Below are 18,732 nucleotides of genomic sequence, written 5' to 3'. Positions count from 1 at the left end.
TACAAAATCAAGCACTACGAATTTGTTGTGGAGCCATAAGGTCCCCTCCGGCTTGTGCATTGCAAGTTGAGGTGGGCGAGCTTCCATTAAGTTTAAGATTTGAGCAACTGATGATGAACTATTGGACTAATCTAAACGGTCATAATGAAAGATGACATCCTACAGTTAAGTGTCTTATCCCTTGTTGGGAAAGTGGGAAGGCTAAGATAGAATGTTTTGCTTGGGCATCTAGTAAAATAGCAAGTGAAATTAAATTGCAGGAGAGTAAGTTCAGTCCTAATGTTCCTTTTTCAAGTACGCCGCCTTGGTTGTTTTCGCCACTAATCATAGACTTCTATATTCAAGGAGAAATAAAAAGACTTAATGGGAAAGGAAACTGGGTAGAAAAAGTGGAGGACAGAATAAGGTCTATATATAATTCATTTATAGCTGCATTTACGGATGGTTCAAAAGATCCTAAGAGTGGTGTTACAGGTTTTGCATTCACTATTACAGAATTAAAGATAAATGTTAAGGAAAGAACCTCTGATCATTTGACAGTATTTACTGTGGAAATGTTAGCTATTTTAAGGGTATTACAGTGGGTAGAGGAAAACAAAATTACCGAGGTTCTAATTTGCTCGGATAGTTTATCATCATTAATGTCTCTTCAGTCGTTATCATCTAATAGTAGACTTGATATTGTGTACGAAATCTATGAGACTGTATATAGACTGCAACATATTAATGCAGCGGTCAGATTTTTGTGGATTCCGGCTCATAGGGGGATTGAGGGAAATGAGACAGCAGATATGTTGGCTAAGCAAGCTTTGAAACTCGACAGAATTACAAAAGTGGCACTAAGTAAAGCTGAAGTCAAAGTAAAAATAAAGGAAAATATTATGAAGACATGACAGAGACAATGGGATGAAGGGAAGAAAGGGCGACATTTATACAATATTGTGCAAGAAGTAGGGAAAAGGAAATCTATAGATTGATGTACTAGAGAAAGTAGCATTATTTCGAGGTTGAGATTAGGACATACTGGATTAAATAAAACTATGTATTTATTGAAAAAGCACCCGTCAGGTTTGTGTGATTGTGGAAGGGGAGAGGAATCAGCTGAACATGTGATTAGTGAATGTGTTAAATATGAAAATCAAAGGATAAAATTAAAAGAGGAATTACTGAAATTTGGGGAAAATGTGTTGAACCTTAAAAATCTTTTTAAAATTGGAGAGCAGATAATGGGAGCTTTGTTGAACTTTTTGAAAGAAACTGGTTTAATGAAAAGGATTTAATTGATTGTTGAAGTTAGTGTAAAGGTAGAAAGAAGGTAAAGTGAGTTTTTTTTTTTTTGTGTGTGTGTCTCTTGTGATGGTTACATTTCTGGCCCACACTCCAGCACAGTAGGTGGCGGATATGCACCTTAAAGTCGGTTGCCACCCGCCAATAAAAAGAAAGAAGAAGAAGAAGACATAACCCGGATGTTATAACACAAATGACTTAAAGCATGTTTCGCGTTCGTTTGTTGTTTTCGCAACTACAATGTAGGTTTTTACATTACATTTGCATGCGGTCGGATGTATATCGACATTGTGCAGAAGAGCTGGGCTAAGCAACGCCTGGGTGTTATTCCACTCAGGTATACTTGGTTTTTCATGGACTATCTTTAGATTCATGTATGACAATTCAGATAGTTTATCGTCCAGTTCCCTAGTTGTGTTGCTGTCGTATCACTTTAATCCAGAGCAACAAATTCTTTCAGGCTGTTGTTTTTCTTCTGCTGCTCATAATGTCTTTAGCTGGAGCGCTGTGGTTTGCTGTTCAGGATGATTTATTCACAAACGGTGTGTGTAACAACACATCACCCAGCATCAGCAACACAAAACAAGACAAACAACCCAGCATCAGTGAGTGCATCTCTGCGCCGGAGACACACACTGTCCTGGACGGGCTGGATGATCGCTTTCTGTCTCAGTGTTTACATCTCAACCGGCAGTGTCTGAGGTTCATCGTCGATTTCATCCAGGCCCGTTTAAAGAAGGACGTGTTTGCGCCGACCTCCACAGAAGCAAACATTCTGGCCGCGCTTGCCTACTACGCACACGGGTCTTTTCCCAGTAAAATCACACAGCGGCTGGGAATAGATCAGGCAGCAGCGGGCGAGGCGGTGAATAGCATCACCAAACTCTTATCGGACCTGAGTCCGGATTTCATCACATTCCCGAACAGTTATAATGACCGCATGGGTGCCGCGCAAGCCTTCAAGAACATGAGCGGCATCCCGCATGTGGTGGGTGTGCTGGGGTACCTGCACGTGAAGGTGAGCCCTCCGGCCGGGGAGGAGCACATGTATATGAACACTCTGGGTTATCATTCAGTCATGATGCAGGTCATATTCGACGTGGATGGGAATCTCTTGAGTCTGGAGCAGTGCTGTCCTGGAGGAACTCCGGAACAGTCTGTTTGGGAAAACTCGGACATTGGCAGACAGTTCAGCATTTTTCAACACGGTCATACGTGGGTTGTTGGTAAGAATCTTTGAGAAGTTTTATCTATAATTTATAACCAGTGCTGAGTAGATCACTTACAAATTGTAGTCGGTTACTATCTGATTTCAAATTACATGCCAAAACCCATTGCGCTACACATTTTAAATGTACATAAATTGACTACTTTTAGATTACTTTTTATGGTTATGGGCAGGTGGGATTGACACAAATATAGATTTCTATCTTGATTCAGAAGCAGTTGCAGTTCATATTTATATAACCTACTGTACATTTAAGGGAATGCATCTTTTGTTGAAAGCAGTTTGCCTTTATTCAATTCAATTCAATTCAAATTTATTTGTATAGCGCTTTTCACAATACACATTGTTTCAAAGCAGCTTCACAGAAAGTGCATTTCATAAATGTACATTGAAAAATGTTAGAAAGAGAATGTTAAAGAAAAATGTTAGGATAAGTTAATCAATCATGTATTATTTTAGGCCATAACAACGCTGGCGTTGAGTCGTCTCTTCACAGGCGTCGAGTCGTCTCATCACAGGGGCATCTGAAGTCTCCATGAGAGGCTGGATACAAACTGGAGCTGATGACCTAGTTACCTCGGGACTAGTGTCCCGAGATAACAACAGAAAAGCAGATGGGAAATAATTAGCATAGCTGCTGTTCAGAATATTAATGCTGTTGGTGCGATTTAACTGTAGTATAAAACTTATTTATAATGTGAATGCTTGGCTAAAGAGATGCGTCTTTAATCTAGTTTTAAACTGGGACAGCGAGTCTGAACCTCGAACAATATCCGGAAGACTATTCCAGAGTTTAGGAGCTAAATGTGAAAATGCCCTCCCTCCTTTAGTGGACTTAGATATCCTAGGAATGACCAGAAGCCTCGAGTTTAGTGATCTTAAAGAGCGCGATGGATTGTAGGGCGATAAAAGATCAGTTAAATACACTGGAGCTAAACCATTTAGGGCTTTATAGGTCAGTAGCAATACTTTGTAATTGATACGGAACTTAATAGGTAACCAGTGTAGAGATGATAAAATTGGTGTTATATGATCATATTTTCTTGACCTAGTAAGAACTCTAGCAGCTGCGTTTTGGACTAACTGTAGCTTGTTTATTGATGATGCAGGACAACCAGCTAATAAAGCATTACAGTAATCTAGTCTCGAGGTTATGAATGCATGAACTAACTTTTCTGCATCAGAAATAGATAGCATGTTACGTAGCTTGGCAATGTTTCTAAGGTGGAAAAATGCCGTTCTTGTAACATATGAAATATGACTTTCGAAAGACAAGTTGCGGTCTAATATAACACCCAGGTCTCTTACTGTAGTGGATAAAGCGACAGGACATCCTTCCAAGTTAAAGTTGTATTGTGAGAGGTTTTGTGGGCAGTTTTTTGGACCAATAAGTAATACCTCCGTTTTATCTGAATTTAATAGCAGAAAATTACATGTCATCCAGTGTTTAATATCATCAACACACGCTGTCAGTTTAGATAATTTAGCGTTTTCATCTGGTCGTGATGAAATATATAATTGAGTGTCATCAGCATAACAGTGGAAATTAATTCCATGTTTTCTTATAATATTACCAAGTGGCAGCATGTATATTGAGAATAGCAGAGGGCCTAGCACGGATCCTTGCGGCACCCCATAGTCTACTGATGTTATCTTTGATTTTTCCCCATTTAGACAGACAAAATGGTAGCGGTCTGATAAATACGATCTAAACCAGTTTAATGCCTGTCCCTGAACACCAGTGTAATTTTGAAGTCGATCTAATAGTATTTTATGATCTATAGTATCGAACGCAGCACTAAGATCGAGTAGAACTAGTATTGAGATACAGCCTTGATCAGAAGCTAGAAGTAAATCATTTGTGATTTTAACGAGTGCGGTTTCTGTGCTGTGATGCTGCCTGAATCCTGATTGAAATTTTTCATAGATATCATTTTCTTGCAAGAAAGAGGACAATTGAGCGGACACAACTTTTTCTAGTATTTTAGACATAAATGGAAGATTTGAAATTGGTCTGTAATTTGCTAGGTTATTATGATCTAATTGTGGCTTCTTAATGAGAGGTTTTATGACTGCCAACTTGAATATTCTTGGAACATGACCTAAAGATAAAGACGAGTTAATAATATTGAGAAGAGGCTCTTCCACTACAGGTAACAACTCTTTCAGTAGTTTAGTGGGTATTGGATCTAATAAACATGTTGTTGGTTTAGATGCAATGATAAGTTTATTTAGCTCTTCCTGTCCTATAGTTGTAAAGCGGCGTAGTAATTCTTGAGGGGCGATAATTGCGGTTGAATCATAAGACATCATTAATGATTGTACATTTACAATTTTGTTTCTGATGCTTTCTATTTTGTCAGCGAAGAAGTTCATAAAATCATTACTACTAAACTGTGACGGAAAATTTTGCTCAGGCGATGCTTGTTTATTTGTTAGTCTAGCCACAGTGTTAAATAAAAACCTTGGATTATTTTGGTTATTTTCTATTAGTTTGCGGAGATGCTCAGCTCTGGCTGCTTTTAGGGCCTTTTTATAACGTGACATACTTTCTTTCCATGCGATTCTAAAGACCTCTAAATTAGTTTGTTTCCATTTACGCTCTAAGTTACGAGTTTCTCTCTTGATAACATGTGTAGCACTGTTGTACCATGGTGCTTTATTTTTCTCTCTAACCTTTTTCAATCTAATTGGTGCTACAATTTCTAATGTACTAGAGAAAATGGTGCTCATACTGCTAGTCATTTCCTCTAGTTCATCTGTTTGTTTGGGTTCACTGAGCAGCTGAGACAGATCCGGTAAGCTATTTGAGAATCTATCTATAGTGGTTGGAAGGATTGTTCTGCCTGGCCGATAACGTGGCGCAACATGACAGATTTCAGCAGTACGCAGTATGCAAGTTACCATGTAATGGTCAGTGACATCATCACTTTGTGGTATAATATCTATATCGGTTGGGTTGGTTCCATGTGATATAATTAAATCTAGTGTGTGATTAAGACGATGAGTGGGACCAGTGACGTTTTGCTTGACCCCAAAGGAATTTAATAGATCTGTAAACGCAGCCCCTAACGCGTCATTTGTGTTATCTACGTGTATGTTAAAATCTCCAACAATTAATGCTTTATCGACGTTGACCAATAGATCTGAGAGAAAGTCTGCAAACTCTTTTAGGAAATCAGCATAGGGCCCTGGAGGTCTATATACAGTAGCCAAGGCTAGAGATAATACAGATTTCTTTCTTACATCTAATAGCGTAACATTTAGCACTAGTACTTCAAATGAATTAAACCTGTGACCTGTTTTCTGGGTAACATTTAGAATATCTCTATAGATTGTTGCAACACCGCCCCCACGACCAATCAGACGGGGCTCATGCTTATAACCGTATCCTGGCGGAGTAGACTCATTAAGACCGAAATAATCATTTGGCTTAAGCCAGGTTTCAGTAAGGCAAAGTACATCGAAACTATTATCTGTGACCATTTCATTTACAATAACCGCCTTAGGTGTGAGCGATCTAATGTTTAGAAGACCTAGTTTTAGAAATTGTTTTTGTTCACTAATATTGCGATTTTCTGGTTTAATCACAATTAGATTTTCCTAGATCCTACAGTAGATTTAATGTTTGACCTCACTAAACGAGGAATAGACACAGTTTCTATATAATGTTCTACATTGGTACTTATGTCAATTAAGTTAGGACAGCAAATACTGTTATTTGGACTTTGACTTACTAGTCATATGATGGCGGTGTGCAGCGCTCTGGAGATGTTGTCCGACAGAAGAGCCGCTCCGATTCTGCTGGGGTTGAAGGCCATCAGGACGGAAGAGCCTAGGTCTTTCTTTATCACATTTTAAAATGTTCAAGGGTTAAATTCAGTATTTTCTTGCATTCATTAAAGGGTTAGTTCACCCAAAAATGAAATTTCTTCCATTAATGACTCACCCCAATGTTGTTCCAAACCCGTAAGACCTCCGTTGATCCTCGGAACACAGTTTAAGATATTTTGGATTTAGTCCGAGGGCTTTCAGTCCTTTGAATGTAAGTCTGTGCACACTTTGCTGTCCACGTCCAGAAAGGTAATGAAAACATCATCAAAGTAGTCCATATGTGACATCATTTGGTTAGTTAGACTCTTTTGAAGCGTCAACAATACATTTTGGTCCAAAAATAACAAAAACTCAGACTTTATGAAGCATTGTCTTCTCTTCCGGTTATGTTGGAATCCGCGTTCACGAGGCCACAGTGACGCTGCTGACGTAAGACGCTGTGACGTGTTATCTGGTGCGATAAAGTGTGCACAGACTTACATTCAAAGGACTGAAAGCCCTCGGACTAAATCTAAAATATCTTAAACTGTGTTCCGAGGATCAACGGAGGTCTTACGGGTTTGGAAGTCATTAAAGGGTTAGTTCACCCAAAAATGAAAATTCTGTCAGTAATTACTCACCCTCATGTTGTTCCAACCATTTAAGACCTTCGTTCATCTTCGGAACATAATTTAGTATATTTTTGATGAAATCTGAGAGCTGTCTCACTCCTCCATAGGCTTTCAGAGGGACTGAAACTTGATGGCCCAGAATAGTAAGTAAAAACGTCATTTAAGGAGTCCAAATGACTACAGTGGCTCTGTATTAAGTCTATCATGCGACGAAAATACTTTTTGAGCGGAAAAACAACAAAAATAACGACTTTATCACACTATTATTGTTGTTCAATTTGAGCCTCTGACGAGAGTTCGCGGGAGTGCCACGACGCATGCGCGAGAACTGAGATTACGGCGTTCTTCTTCTACTACTACTTGACTGGCTGCTCACTCTTTCGGAGTAGGGTTAATCTCAGTTCTCGCGCATGCGTCGTGGCACTCCCGCGAACTCTCGTCAGAGGCTCAAATTGAACAACAATAATAGTGTGATAGTCGTTATTTTTGTTGTTTTTCCGCTCAAAAAGTATTTTCGTCGCTCTGAAAGCCTATGGAGGAGTGAGACAGCTCTCAGATTTCATCAAAAATCTACTAAATTATGTTCCGAAGATGAACGAAGGTCTTACATGGTTGGAACAACATGAGGGTGAGTAATTACTGACAGAATTTTCATTTTTGGGTGAACTAACCCTTTAATGGAAGAAATTTCATTTTTGGGTGAACTAACCCTTTAATATACGCTTTCTTAAATTTCACATTTAAAAACAAATCTAGTGTTTGATAATATCTAAATATTAAAATGCAAAACCTAAAAATAAGTAAGCAGTTATGACCTGCAATACTCATGAGCAACCAGACTAGTAGATGCATGTATTACAGAGCCATACAGGAACCTAGTGGGTAAACCATGGCATTATAAATGAAGATTATAATTTTTCCGGCCACAACATGACTCTAACTTTCCTCTTTGAATTGGAATTTTCTCCATTTTAACCTTAAATACTACACTAATTGTAATCATTAATAATATTATTTGTAATTATTTATAATAAACAAGAATTAAAAACATTACTCATTATTGGACCATAATTATTGCACAAATAGTATTTAGTACCAAAAGATCTCAAAATATGAAATGCATATTATTGAATTAAAAATATATAAGATTTATTTTATTTAAAAATAGTTACGGTGTATGAGTTTTGGTGCCACATTTTACCACCAAGGAGTATGAGTGTGTATACCTGAATACCTGAGGTTTAAATACAAGAAAAACATTCAAATTTAATGTTTCCTCTCCATCACTCTCCAGAATAAAATGATACTGTACATTTTGTCGATGTAGTAATGCACACTGTGCTGTAATGTTTCCCAAAACTCACTGCAAATACCAGTATAGTGAAGCTGTTGTCTATCCTGCTTAAAGCCATTCAAGTGTATTGACAGCGCTGATTTGTTTGGAACTATTGAGAGCTCCATGAACCATGTGAAAGCGTGCGTCTCAAGCCAAATGCGTGAGAGTTGGCAACCCTGAGACAGTAATGTGTGGTTAAATGACTCGCCGATTGATAATTCAAATAATTATTATGTTAATTAGGAGCTGATTAGATATGCAATGATGCATTGTAATCGTGACAGGTAATCAATAAAAAGCCACTGCAGTCTGATTACGAGTATTTTAAAATGTAATATAACTTAATTTTTGGAATTTGAATACATAATTCAGATTACATGTAATCAGTTACTACCCAGCACTGTATATAATGTTACAAAATGTTTGTTTTTCAAATACATGCTGTTCTTTTGAGCTTTCTATCATGAAAGAATCCTGAAAAAGTATCATTCATGTTCCTACAAAAATACGAAGCAGCACAACCGTTTTTAACTGAGAAAATTAAGAACCGTTTCTTGAGCATCAAATCGGCACATTCGAAGGATTTCTGAAGGATCATCTGACACTGAAGACTGGAGTAATGGCTACTTAAAAATCAGCTTTGCCATCATAGGAATGAATTGTATTTTAAAATGTATGAAAATAGAAAGGTTATTTTAATTTGTAGTAATATTTCACACAAGCGGTTTTACGGATTTTAGTCAAATAAATGCAGCCTCTTTGAGCATAAGAGACTTTTCAAAAACATTTTAATTCTGTTTCAGATTCAACTGGTATTCTGAGCTATTTATGATTCCCTCAACTTGCAGCCACCACCATGCTTCTCCATTTGGGTATGGTGTTATTTTGCTGATCTGATGTTATTTTTGCGGCAAACATACCTTTTACAATTTTTGCCAAAAAGTTAAATCTTGGTCTCATCCAAGTGTGCTGCACCAGTCCTGAAAGGTGAAACCAAAACGTTTCGAATGCCCCCAGGTGGCTGGATGCAGTATAGGTCATAGGGATGGGCAACAGTGGTCGAGTAATCGAGTACTCGAACGTGACAGCGATCATCGATCATGAGAACGATGATCGCCCTGAAAAAAAAAATATTTGTCTCTTTTTTATTGGTTATTGCATCGTTTTGCGGAGGTCTGATTGGTTAGCGTTTTACAGCACGCCTCCAGACCGCGGCGAAATAAAGGCGTGCACTGCAGTGATGTCTGGAATCATGAGATCATTAAATGGTTAGTGCAAGATGTGCAGCGCCAATCTGTCATAGCCTACATAGCATTATAATGAAAACACGATGGAAATAGAATGCTGTAAATGATCTGTGCTTAGTTCCCCGTGTATCAGCTGATCCACAGAGAAACTAGCGAGAACACTCAGACTAGCGCGTGAAGTTCATGTGAGCATCCGCGTCCTTATCTGCAGATGCACGTTGTAAGATACTTATGTTGTCTATCTGTTTAATCTAATATAAGAAGCGTTTGGTTGAGCTTAATAAGCTAGAATAGCGCTGCCGTTATACCGGCTGTTGTTCATTCTCTTCAGTTTCAGCTCAAACGCATATTTCATGCTCGACATTATGGTTTAGAGACGGTCATATTCTTTTCAGATAAGCTATTTCTTTCTCAGAATCATTGATATTAGTAATGCAGCACTGCTATACTGTTCTCTTATTTTTTAACAGTAGACCTAGTTTATTTAAAGTTGGTTTTTCGAGTTCGAAAACGCGCAGTGATGTCTGTAAACGCTTCGATCATGAATAATAAAATTAAGTGCATGATGTGCAGAGTCAATCTGTCAAAGCATTATAATGAGAACAGGATTTTAATAAAATGTTTCTGTGTGCTTTCGTTGTCCGTGTATCAGCGTTGTTAAGGGAAGAGCGCATTCAAAATGTTCCGTTTCAAACCCTTCTCCTGTAAAATCTAGCACGCTGAAGTTTGAAGTTTAACACGCTTGATGACATTTAGGCTAGGGCTGTACGATTAATCGAAAAATAACCAAAACCGACATTCAGAACCTCTAACCGACGTATTTTTCCCATGTCGGTTATTTCGGTTTTCACGTGACTCCGCCCCGTCAGTCACATCAGGTGCAGTTATCTGTGTTTATAGATGCCCAGAATCATTATAGTAATTGCATGTTTTACACAGTTTATTCAGGTCAGTTAATTGCCGTTCGCCTACCGATGACACACATACACACACACACACACACACAAACAAACTGACACACACACACACACAGATGGCGCGCGCAAGCCCTGGAGCCAGATTGCTTTCACTTTCGTGCTCATAAAGTTTGTCAAGTACATGCGTTTAAAGGCTTGCCAGTTTCAACATTTAAAGCGATTGTGCACTATTCAAAAACAACAATACGGAAAACTTATCCGTTCAGTGGTCAGCTTTTTTTCTGTGACACAGAGAGCTGTGTCGCGTCTCTGACAACGCGCGCGCCCTGAAGGCAGACTCTTTCACCTGCGTCCTCACAAAGCTTGTCATTTGTATGTGGTTTAAGCCCTGCCAGTTTGGACATTAAAGCGAGTTTCGACCATCAGATGTGTATTATGTTGAACTAATGCCTGATATATTGTGACAAACGAACACTCAGACAGTAGCTCGCACATCACGCGAAGATCGCGCGCAGAAACGCAGTCTCAACGCTGTCCTGTGACTAAAGTAAAGTCACTAAAGTAGCTTAGAAACTCAACCGTTATAGTCATACATTTTAATACCTTTGAAGTAAGTACAAACCACAGCTTCATAATGAATAGAGACGGTATGAGTAATTCACACACACAATCACTCTCTCATTGATGCATTCAGATAAATGTAATGTAGGCCTACTGTGTGTATTTATCTGTATCTGATGTACAACAAACAGAAATCTGCCCCATAGACAATAACTGCTGAAAGTGAACCGTTTTCTTTAAGTATTTTAAAATAACAAAGAAATGCACTTTTTCATTAGAAAAAAAATCCACCTTTTAATAGTAGAACATATTTACAGTACAAACCTTATCAGTGAACTTACTCAACCTTATGAGAGCAAAAAAAATAAAATAATATTAATCGTTCATTAATCGTTATCGAGGTAAAATGTTCAATTAATCGAGGTTTTTATTTTTGGGCAAATCGTTACAGCCCTAATTTAGGCCCAATCCCAATTCTATTTTATACCCCTTTGCCTTCCCCTACCCCTACCCGTTCCCCTTGCCCCTTGAAACAGAGTGCCAAGGTGTAGGGGTGAAAATATTCCCCTAAGAAATGGGACACCACTACTATACCATTACACGTCATCATACCCCTTTTCTTTTATTAGTGTCCTGTGACATTTAACCAGTATGAACAGCAATGAAGTGCGTAGGCTATATCTAACAGAAATCAGGCGCGAGCACGTTTAACAAATTACTCAATCCCAACAGAGTTTTGCGCTGTATTTGGACTTAATAAAACAGCGCTTGTTTTCAGTTCAAAAACATATGAGCCAGAGTTTCCTAAGATGATACAGAACATACAAGACTAGTGAAGCCGCTTTTCCATCGGGCCAAACTGTTCTCTTTGTTTATTAGCCGTTCCATTCCGCGCTGATCCGAGCCGGCCGGTACAAATATGGTTTCGTTATCTACTGTGGTGCTGCGATAATGTTCATACGTTATACGTCAAGTCAGTCGTTGCCTTGGTAACGCAAGAGTTTACAGATGATATTAATACAGTGATGTTAATATCGACTGCGTTATGAAGGATGACCAGATATATATATATTTTTAAACTATTATTAATGTATTCAAATCACTCAAATAGTGCGTTTAGCAAGCTACGGAGAAACTGGCAGCCAGGCGACACGCAAGTGATCGATCCCGAGTGGCAACATACACACATTCTAGCAGCACGGTAGTCGGTGGAGGGAAACTCCTCATACCCCTTCATTCGAAGTGTGGTCCTGAAAAATCTTCGTTTGAAGGGCCATCTGGCCCTTCCCCTTACCCCTACCACTCCAGCCAAAAGAGAATCGAGACACCCCTACCCCTTCACGTGAACGCACAAAACGAAGGGGTAGGGGAAAGGGAAGAGCTTAGGGGTAGAAATGGGATTGGGCCTTAATCTCTGTAGTCCCATTAGCCACTTGTTAGCAACCGCTTTTTCAAGACACAACATCTTTAAAAAAAAATTCAAGAGTGAGGTAATACTGATGTGTATTTTATGTCGTAGAATAAACATGAATGTGTATTGAGCTTGTGTTCACCACAGATCTTATTTCAGCCATTTAACCAAAATTCCATATAAAAAATAAAAAAAACATTGACTTCGGTATGAGGGAACCAGAAGTGCTAAAATGCTAATTCAGGTCTGCGTTTTGGCCTTCAAAGATTTGTCGTACCTGCACCACTCTATTACACTTCAAAAACATTTTTTCCAAAGAGTTTTTTTTACATCAGTAAAAAACATCATGTTTGTTTTTGACATCATGATTGACAGCTTTTTTCTGGATCTTCAGGAGGAGATTGGAGCTTTAACTTTAATTTCTACATTTCCATATCTGTTTATTTCACACGACATGAGTTGTGTGGGCGGGGCCTCGATACCGCGGCTCCACTTTACGTTCACTACTGCGCAAACTGGGGTCCCAAATCAGCGCAAGATGTAAGTGGCATATTGGGACATTGGCCGCTTAATTTTTTTTTACAATGGAAGAGAGTAAGGTTGCGTTTCATTGTCTTTTTTTTTCTATGGTCTCATCAGATCTTAACACATTTGTTTTTCACCCACATGCTTTTTGAGACTGGATATGTTTAGCTGGGCTCAGCTTGTTTTTTAGTCAGAAAAGGCATTCGTCGAGCCACCCTGCCCCATAGCCCAGAGAGATAGTTGTCACATGTGAGCAACCAGTGAGCAACCGAAAGAGCTATAACTCTTTTAATGTTGCTGTAGTAGGTCTTTTGACATCTTCCCTGTCAAGTTTCTTTTTGTCTTCTAATAATGTCACTTTTTTGTGCCATACTTTCTCTTTGTTGATGACCGTCTTTGCTGTGATTCCATGGTAAATCTCATGCCTTGACTTTTTTTTTTTTTTTGTAGCCCTCACCTGAGCGAAACATTTCAACAATGAGATTGTTGATGCTTCATGAGCTCTTTGTGGCCTACGGCTCTTGTAGCACAGTGCTCCAGACTGCAACCAAATGGTTGCATTTTGCAATCTTTTTTCCTGCTCGTGCGACTATTTTGTTAGAGGTCGCACTGGTGCTTCCACCACGGTGCCCAACTGACAAGATCTGCATCTGCCATTTCTGTTACATATGCGAAACATCAAATGAAACGAAAGAGGAGCGGAAGTGCGGAACTGCGCTACTTGTTTGAGCTGCGCGGATCGTTTCTAAGCTCGGAGCAATAATAGACAGCTTGAGCTCCTACACAGGCCAATTTCGATCACATGACACCGTGCTGGGAGATCCAGTGAGAAAGTGCTTGTATTCGTCACAGATTTAATAAAATTACTACTGCGAGATCTATTGGGAAGCATTTGGGGCAGAATTTTCTGTTATAACCCATTGATATCAGATCAAACCGCGCTGAACTGGAAACCAGGAGAGACATTGTGTTTCAGTCCACAAATCACCAACATTCACCATTGATTTAATTAAGTAACACCCCATGGTATTGTGGAAGAAACAAGTCAAATGTTTTTTGAATGGTGTCATTATTCATCTCAGTGTTCATACAACCTTTTGAGAGTTAAAGTCAAGCACTTTTCAAGGGCTTTCAAGTGCTTCACACTTTTTAATGTGATGATTTGTAAAACTAAAAGTTTAAAGGTGTAGGCCACTTAGTGGCAAATAGGCACTTTTTTATTTAAAAAAGACATGAAATTACCACTATAAATAATAGATTGCGGCAGAGGAGCACTTATTCACAATTTCAAATTAACAAATTAGAAAGTCACTTAGTCACATGAAAAACAACAAATTTTCTTCAAATTTTGACTGTATTACCCATAAAAAAAGTGAAAAGTGTTCCTTTTATAATCACTGGAGCTAGTGAGTTCAGTGTGATGCTATAAAATAATAATGGTACATTTAATAATGACTGAATGGGAATGGGAGTAGAAAATAAAATTTTTCCCTATGCAAATTAGGTTTTTGCACATTACTTTTGTTAATAGAAGTGCATTCAGTGCTTCACTGTTAAATTTCCATTAATAAAAAAAAACTATTATTAGTAACAGCACAACAATGCAAAACAATGGTCATTTTATGATTAAATTAACTTTATGATAAATTTCCCTCTGGGTGCCACTGCTCTCAAATGTTAGTCTGGAGCACTGGAACACATTTTTCTCTGAAATGTGTCACTGCATAGGTTGTACTTTTTTACATTACATTCTGATATGATTAATCTTTGGTTCACTTTTCTAGGTTAAAAAAAAAACAGCAGTTTTCACAGGGCTGTGTAATGGCTTCCTGAAATTAGGGTGGCCATACGTCCGGATTTTAAACGTTCTGTCCAGCGCAGCCTCAAGCCGGACACTCATTTGTCCTCCTTTTTGAAGTTGCGCTGAATCAGCCTATAAAAACCTGCTCTAGAATCTTTATTGGGAAGCAGCAGCATAGCGTATAATGCCGTAAGATCTCTGGTCAAACAATTGGCTGAAAGCGGTGTCAAATAAATATCTGATATATCATTTGTTAAAAACGTAAACAAGCCTCCACAATGTGCTGGCTACGTCATATCATAACGTTAACATGCCTAAATGTCAGACGTTCAGACCTCATTTAATCCGGAACGGACAAAAGAGCACAAATTTATATCAAAAAGCACACCGTGTTGCTGTGAAGTGGACGTTAGTAGTCAAGGGAAAGCCGCCATTGACTGACATGCCAGCACGGAAAAACATAAAAGTAACCGCAACGAGCCGCAGGTACATCTTCCCTTAGGTCATTTTTTTGTGAAGCACATCACCTCAGTATGACAAAATCTCCGCTGCAGAGCTTTGTAAAGTCTATCATAATCATGCAGTCAAGCATCACCAGTCATACAGAAATGCATAAATAACCAAATAATCTGGCACAGTGCCAGAAAACATAACATTTCTGGACTTCTGTAAATAACAGAAATGCTTAAATAAACAAATAATGAATGCAAAAAATAAATAAATACAATTTCAGTTCTTAAAGAGCTGCCTGAGCTGCTGCAGAGGGTGAACTTCTTTGTTAAGAACTGAAATGTGTATATATTTATTTTTTCGCATTCATTATTTGTTAATGTATTTAATTTTCAATCATGGAATTCAATTGTCAAATATTTCAGAATAATGACAAACCTAACTTAACTACAATACTGTGATCGTGTGTCGACTTTCCACAGTCTCTACACGTAACTAATACAATTATTGAAAACTCCCCTCTGTCTTTTTGTCTTTTGTTTCCCACAGGTAGCAGAAGTCTTCTAGGTTGTGGGCATGTCTTGACCCCTGTCGAGGCCTTTCGCATCAAAAGCAACGCAGCCCTGCGATTCAACAAAGCACACGCTCAGCTACATGGCCGTACGCAACAGGTCTTTGGCAGTTTGAAAAGCCGCTTCCAGTGCCTGCGTGACGTTGGCCCCATTCAGTCACCCGAGTCAGTGGCATACAGCATTAAAGCCTGCTGTGTCCTGCACAACATCTGCAAGAAGTTCTCTGTGCCGTTACCTTTGGATTTTAGCCCAGAACCGCTCCATCCACCATCAGAGGTGGTGAACATCTTGGCAGAGCAGCCATTTGACTACATGGAAGACACTAAAGAGGAGATGATAGAAATGTTTTTTAATATTTCAGAAGATGGAAATGAATGAGATGTGACCAGATGTGTGAAAGAACAGTTATGAATGCAAGAAGCCAGAGTCATGTACTGATAAATGAAATGAACATAGACAAATGCATGCTATAATGCCAGTTTATTCTTCATATTCATAAGCTTTATTCAGTTAATCAATAATTAATAAGTTAATGCTAATAGACTAATATTTGTTAACAAGTGAAATGAATAAAAACAAAATGTTTGTCAATAGAAGGCTATAAACAAAGCTGGCTTAATACAAGTCCGTTACAAGGATAAGTATTGTAGTGGTACCATAATTCAGTGATGCTCTCAGCTGGTAATACCATGGTACTTTGACATACATCATGTTCACATACCAAACATTGTAGTACTATGTCCAAAAAAGATGTTAATACCTGGTATTAAGTTAATAACTTACAAATTGCTTGTGTCTGGAAACATATCACATTGTGCCAGGTTAGGAAATGTAAATCTGTTTTTCTTCGGGGCCATTTACACAACATTTTCAACAAAAAAAAAGGAAAACTTTTTGTGTTTGGCTGTTCATTTGCACAACAACGGAGTTTTGGGGGCTGAAAACTTTTGGAAACGGGTTTCAAAGTGTACGTTTTTTAAAAGCGATACCATTATTGTTTCTGTATAAACTACAAAAATGTGAATTTGAAAAAGGTGACGTCATCCATTTTTTTACAAAGTGACAAAAGGTGCCAACTACTGGCAAGCGCGATACGTTTTTAATCGTTTTCGTGGATGTAGGTGAACGGAGATCATTTTGACAACGTTATCATCTGTATGTGAAACTTTTCCGTTTTTAGTACATCGTTGTTGTGTAAACGTACTGTTATTCCATGACTTTTGCTTTGAGCATGTTTATATGAATGTATGATTCTTCACTAAGACAGCTCAGTATTTGTACAATATTAACAGCAAATTAATTTAAAAGTTAAAATTTAAGTGCTTAAATTTCAGTTCTTACTAAAGTGACTTGCAGTGAAGAAAAAAAATAATAATAATCACATTACTGGCAAACACCAAAACCAGTAACTTGCATGATTTACCAAAGCACAACATGTTTCCAGATTAACATCCTTTGGTGGTTCTGGAACAAAAATTATGTTTCTATCCAGCAATCAGCCCTTGTTCTAACTCTATCGCTCTGTAAACTTTCACAGGCAAAATCCAGTCATTTCGGTAGGAATTATCTTGATCTAGAATTTTTTGTGATGGCAAGTGTTTTCCCAATGCAGATTCAACAGGTTCAAGTTGGTCACATTAATTTGTTGGTCACATGCCTGATTGAAAGTGACTTAAATTTGACTGAAGTAGTGGCCGAAATTTCACTTAATGTGACTACAGCTTAAAGGGATAGTTATTTACTCACCCTCATGTCATTCCGAACCCACAAGACCTTCTCATCTTTGGAAAACAAATGAAGATATTTTGGTAACACTTTACAATAAGGTTCATTAGCTAACATTAGTTAAATACATTAGTTAACATGAACTAATAATGAACTGCACTTATAAAGCATTTATTTATCTTTGTTAATGTTAATTTCAACATTTACTAATGCATTATTAAAATCTTGTTAACATTAGTTAATGCACTGTGAACTAACATGAACAAACCATGAACAGCTGTATTTTTATTAACTAACGTTAACAAAGATTAACTAATGCTGAACAGAGGTGTTGTTCATGGTTAGTTCATGTTAACTAAGGCATTAACTAATGTTAACTAATACAACCTTATTGTAAAGTGTTACTGATATTTTTGATGACATCCGAGACATCTCTGACCCCCGATAGACTGCAACGTTATTACGACTTTCAAGGCCCATAAAGGTAGTAAAGACATTAAATGTCCATGTGACTCCAGTGGTTAAAGGAACACTCCACTTTTTTTTTGAAAATAGGCTCATTTTCCAACTCCCCTAGAGTTAAACAGTTGAGTTTTACTGTTTTCGAGTCAATTCAGCCGATCTCCAGGTCTGGCGGTAGCACTTTTAGCATAGCTTAGCATACATAATTGAATCTGATTAGACCGTTAGCATCCCACTCAAAAAATGACCGTAATAATCAAGGAACTTTGCTGCCGTACTTTGGGTGCAGCAGGCACAATGATATTACGCAGCGCCTGAAAATAGTCCCCAGCACGCTCCCTGTGCAAGCAGAATGAGAGTATAGTTCCTAGTCATATCGGCCTAGAAAATTGCAACTTTTCATTTTCCGTTGGTCTTAGTACATGATGTAACTACAGAAGAGTCAAGTTTTAAATATGAAAAATATCTAAACTCTTTGGTCATTTTTTGAGCGAGATGCTAACGGTCTTGTCAGATTAAATTATATATGCTAAGCTGTGCTAAAAGTGCTACCGCCAGACCCAGAGATCGGCTGAATGGATTCAAAAATGGTAAAACTCAACTGTTTAACTCTAGGAGAGTTGGAAAATGAGCCTATTTCAAAAACAGTGGAGTGTTCCTTTTAATGTTATGAACCACTTTTAGAAGCCCAGAAAGGTAGTAAAAACATTGTTAAAATATTCCAATGACTCCAGTGGTTCAACCTTAGAATACTTTTTGTGTGAG

General features: G+C 38.1%; 1 protein-coding gene across 1 annotated transcript; it reads left to right on the top strand.

The window, feature by feature from the left end:
- Positions 1–314: 314 nt before the first annotated feature.
- On the top strand, positions 315–17,812 carry LOC307119990 (putative nuclease HARBI1). The gene is made up of 2 exons (XM_079806809.1): positions 315–2,513; positions 15,758–17,812. The coding sequence occupies exons 1-2, from the start codon at positions 1,775–1,777 to the stop codon at positions 16,156–16,158; spliced, it is 1,140 nt and encodes a 379-aa protein (XP_079662935.1). The 5' UTR covers positions 315–1,774; the 3' UTR covers positions 16,159–17,812.
- Positions 17,813–18,732: the final 920 nt, after the last annotated feature.

The sequence above is a fragment of the Gobio gobio genome, assembly GCF_949357685.1.
Source record: "Gobio gobio genome assembly, chromosome: 23".
In the NCBI taxonomy this organism is placed as follows: domain Eukaryota; kingdom Metazoa; phylum Chordata; class Actinopteri; order Cypriniformes; family Gobionidae; genus Gobio; species Gobio gobio.
Note: the sequence above shows the minus strand (reverse complement) of the source record. Positions and strands in the feature narration are given on the sequence as shown.

Bases quoted from the DNA above. Each gene is read 5' to 3' on its own strand.
- LOC307119990 (XM_079806809.1), top strand. From the start codon at position 1,775: ATGTCTTTAGCTGGAGCGCTGTGGTTTGCTGTTCAGGATGATTTATTC. The intron at 2,514-15,757 runs GTAAGAATCTTT...TGTTTCCCACAG, and splicing joins CGGTCATACGTGGGTTGTTG to GTAGCAGAAGTCTTCTAGGT.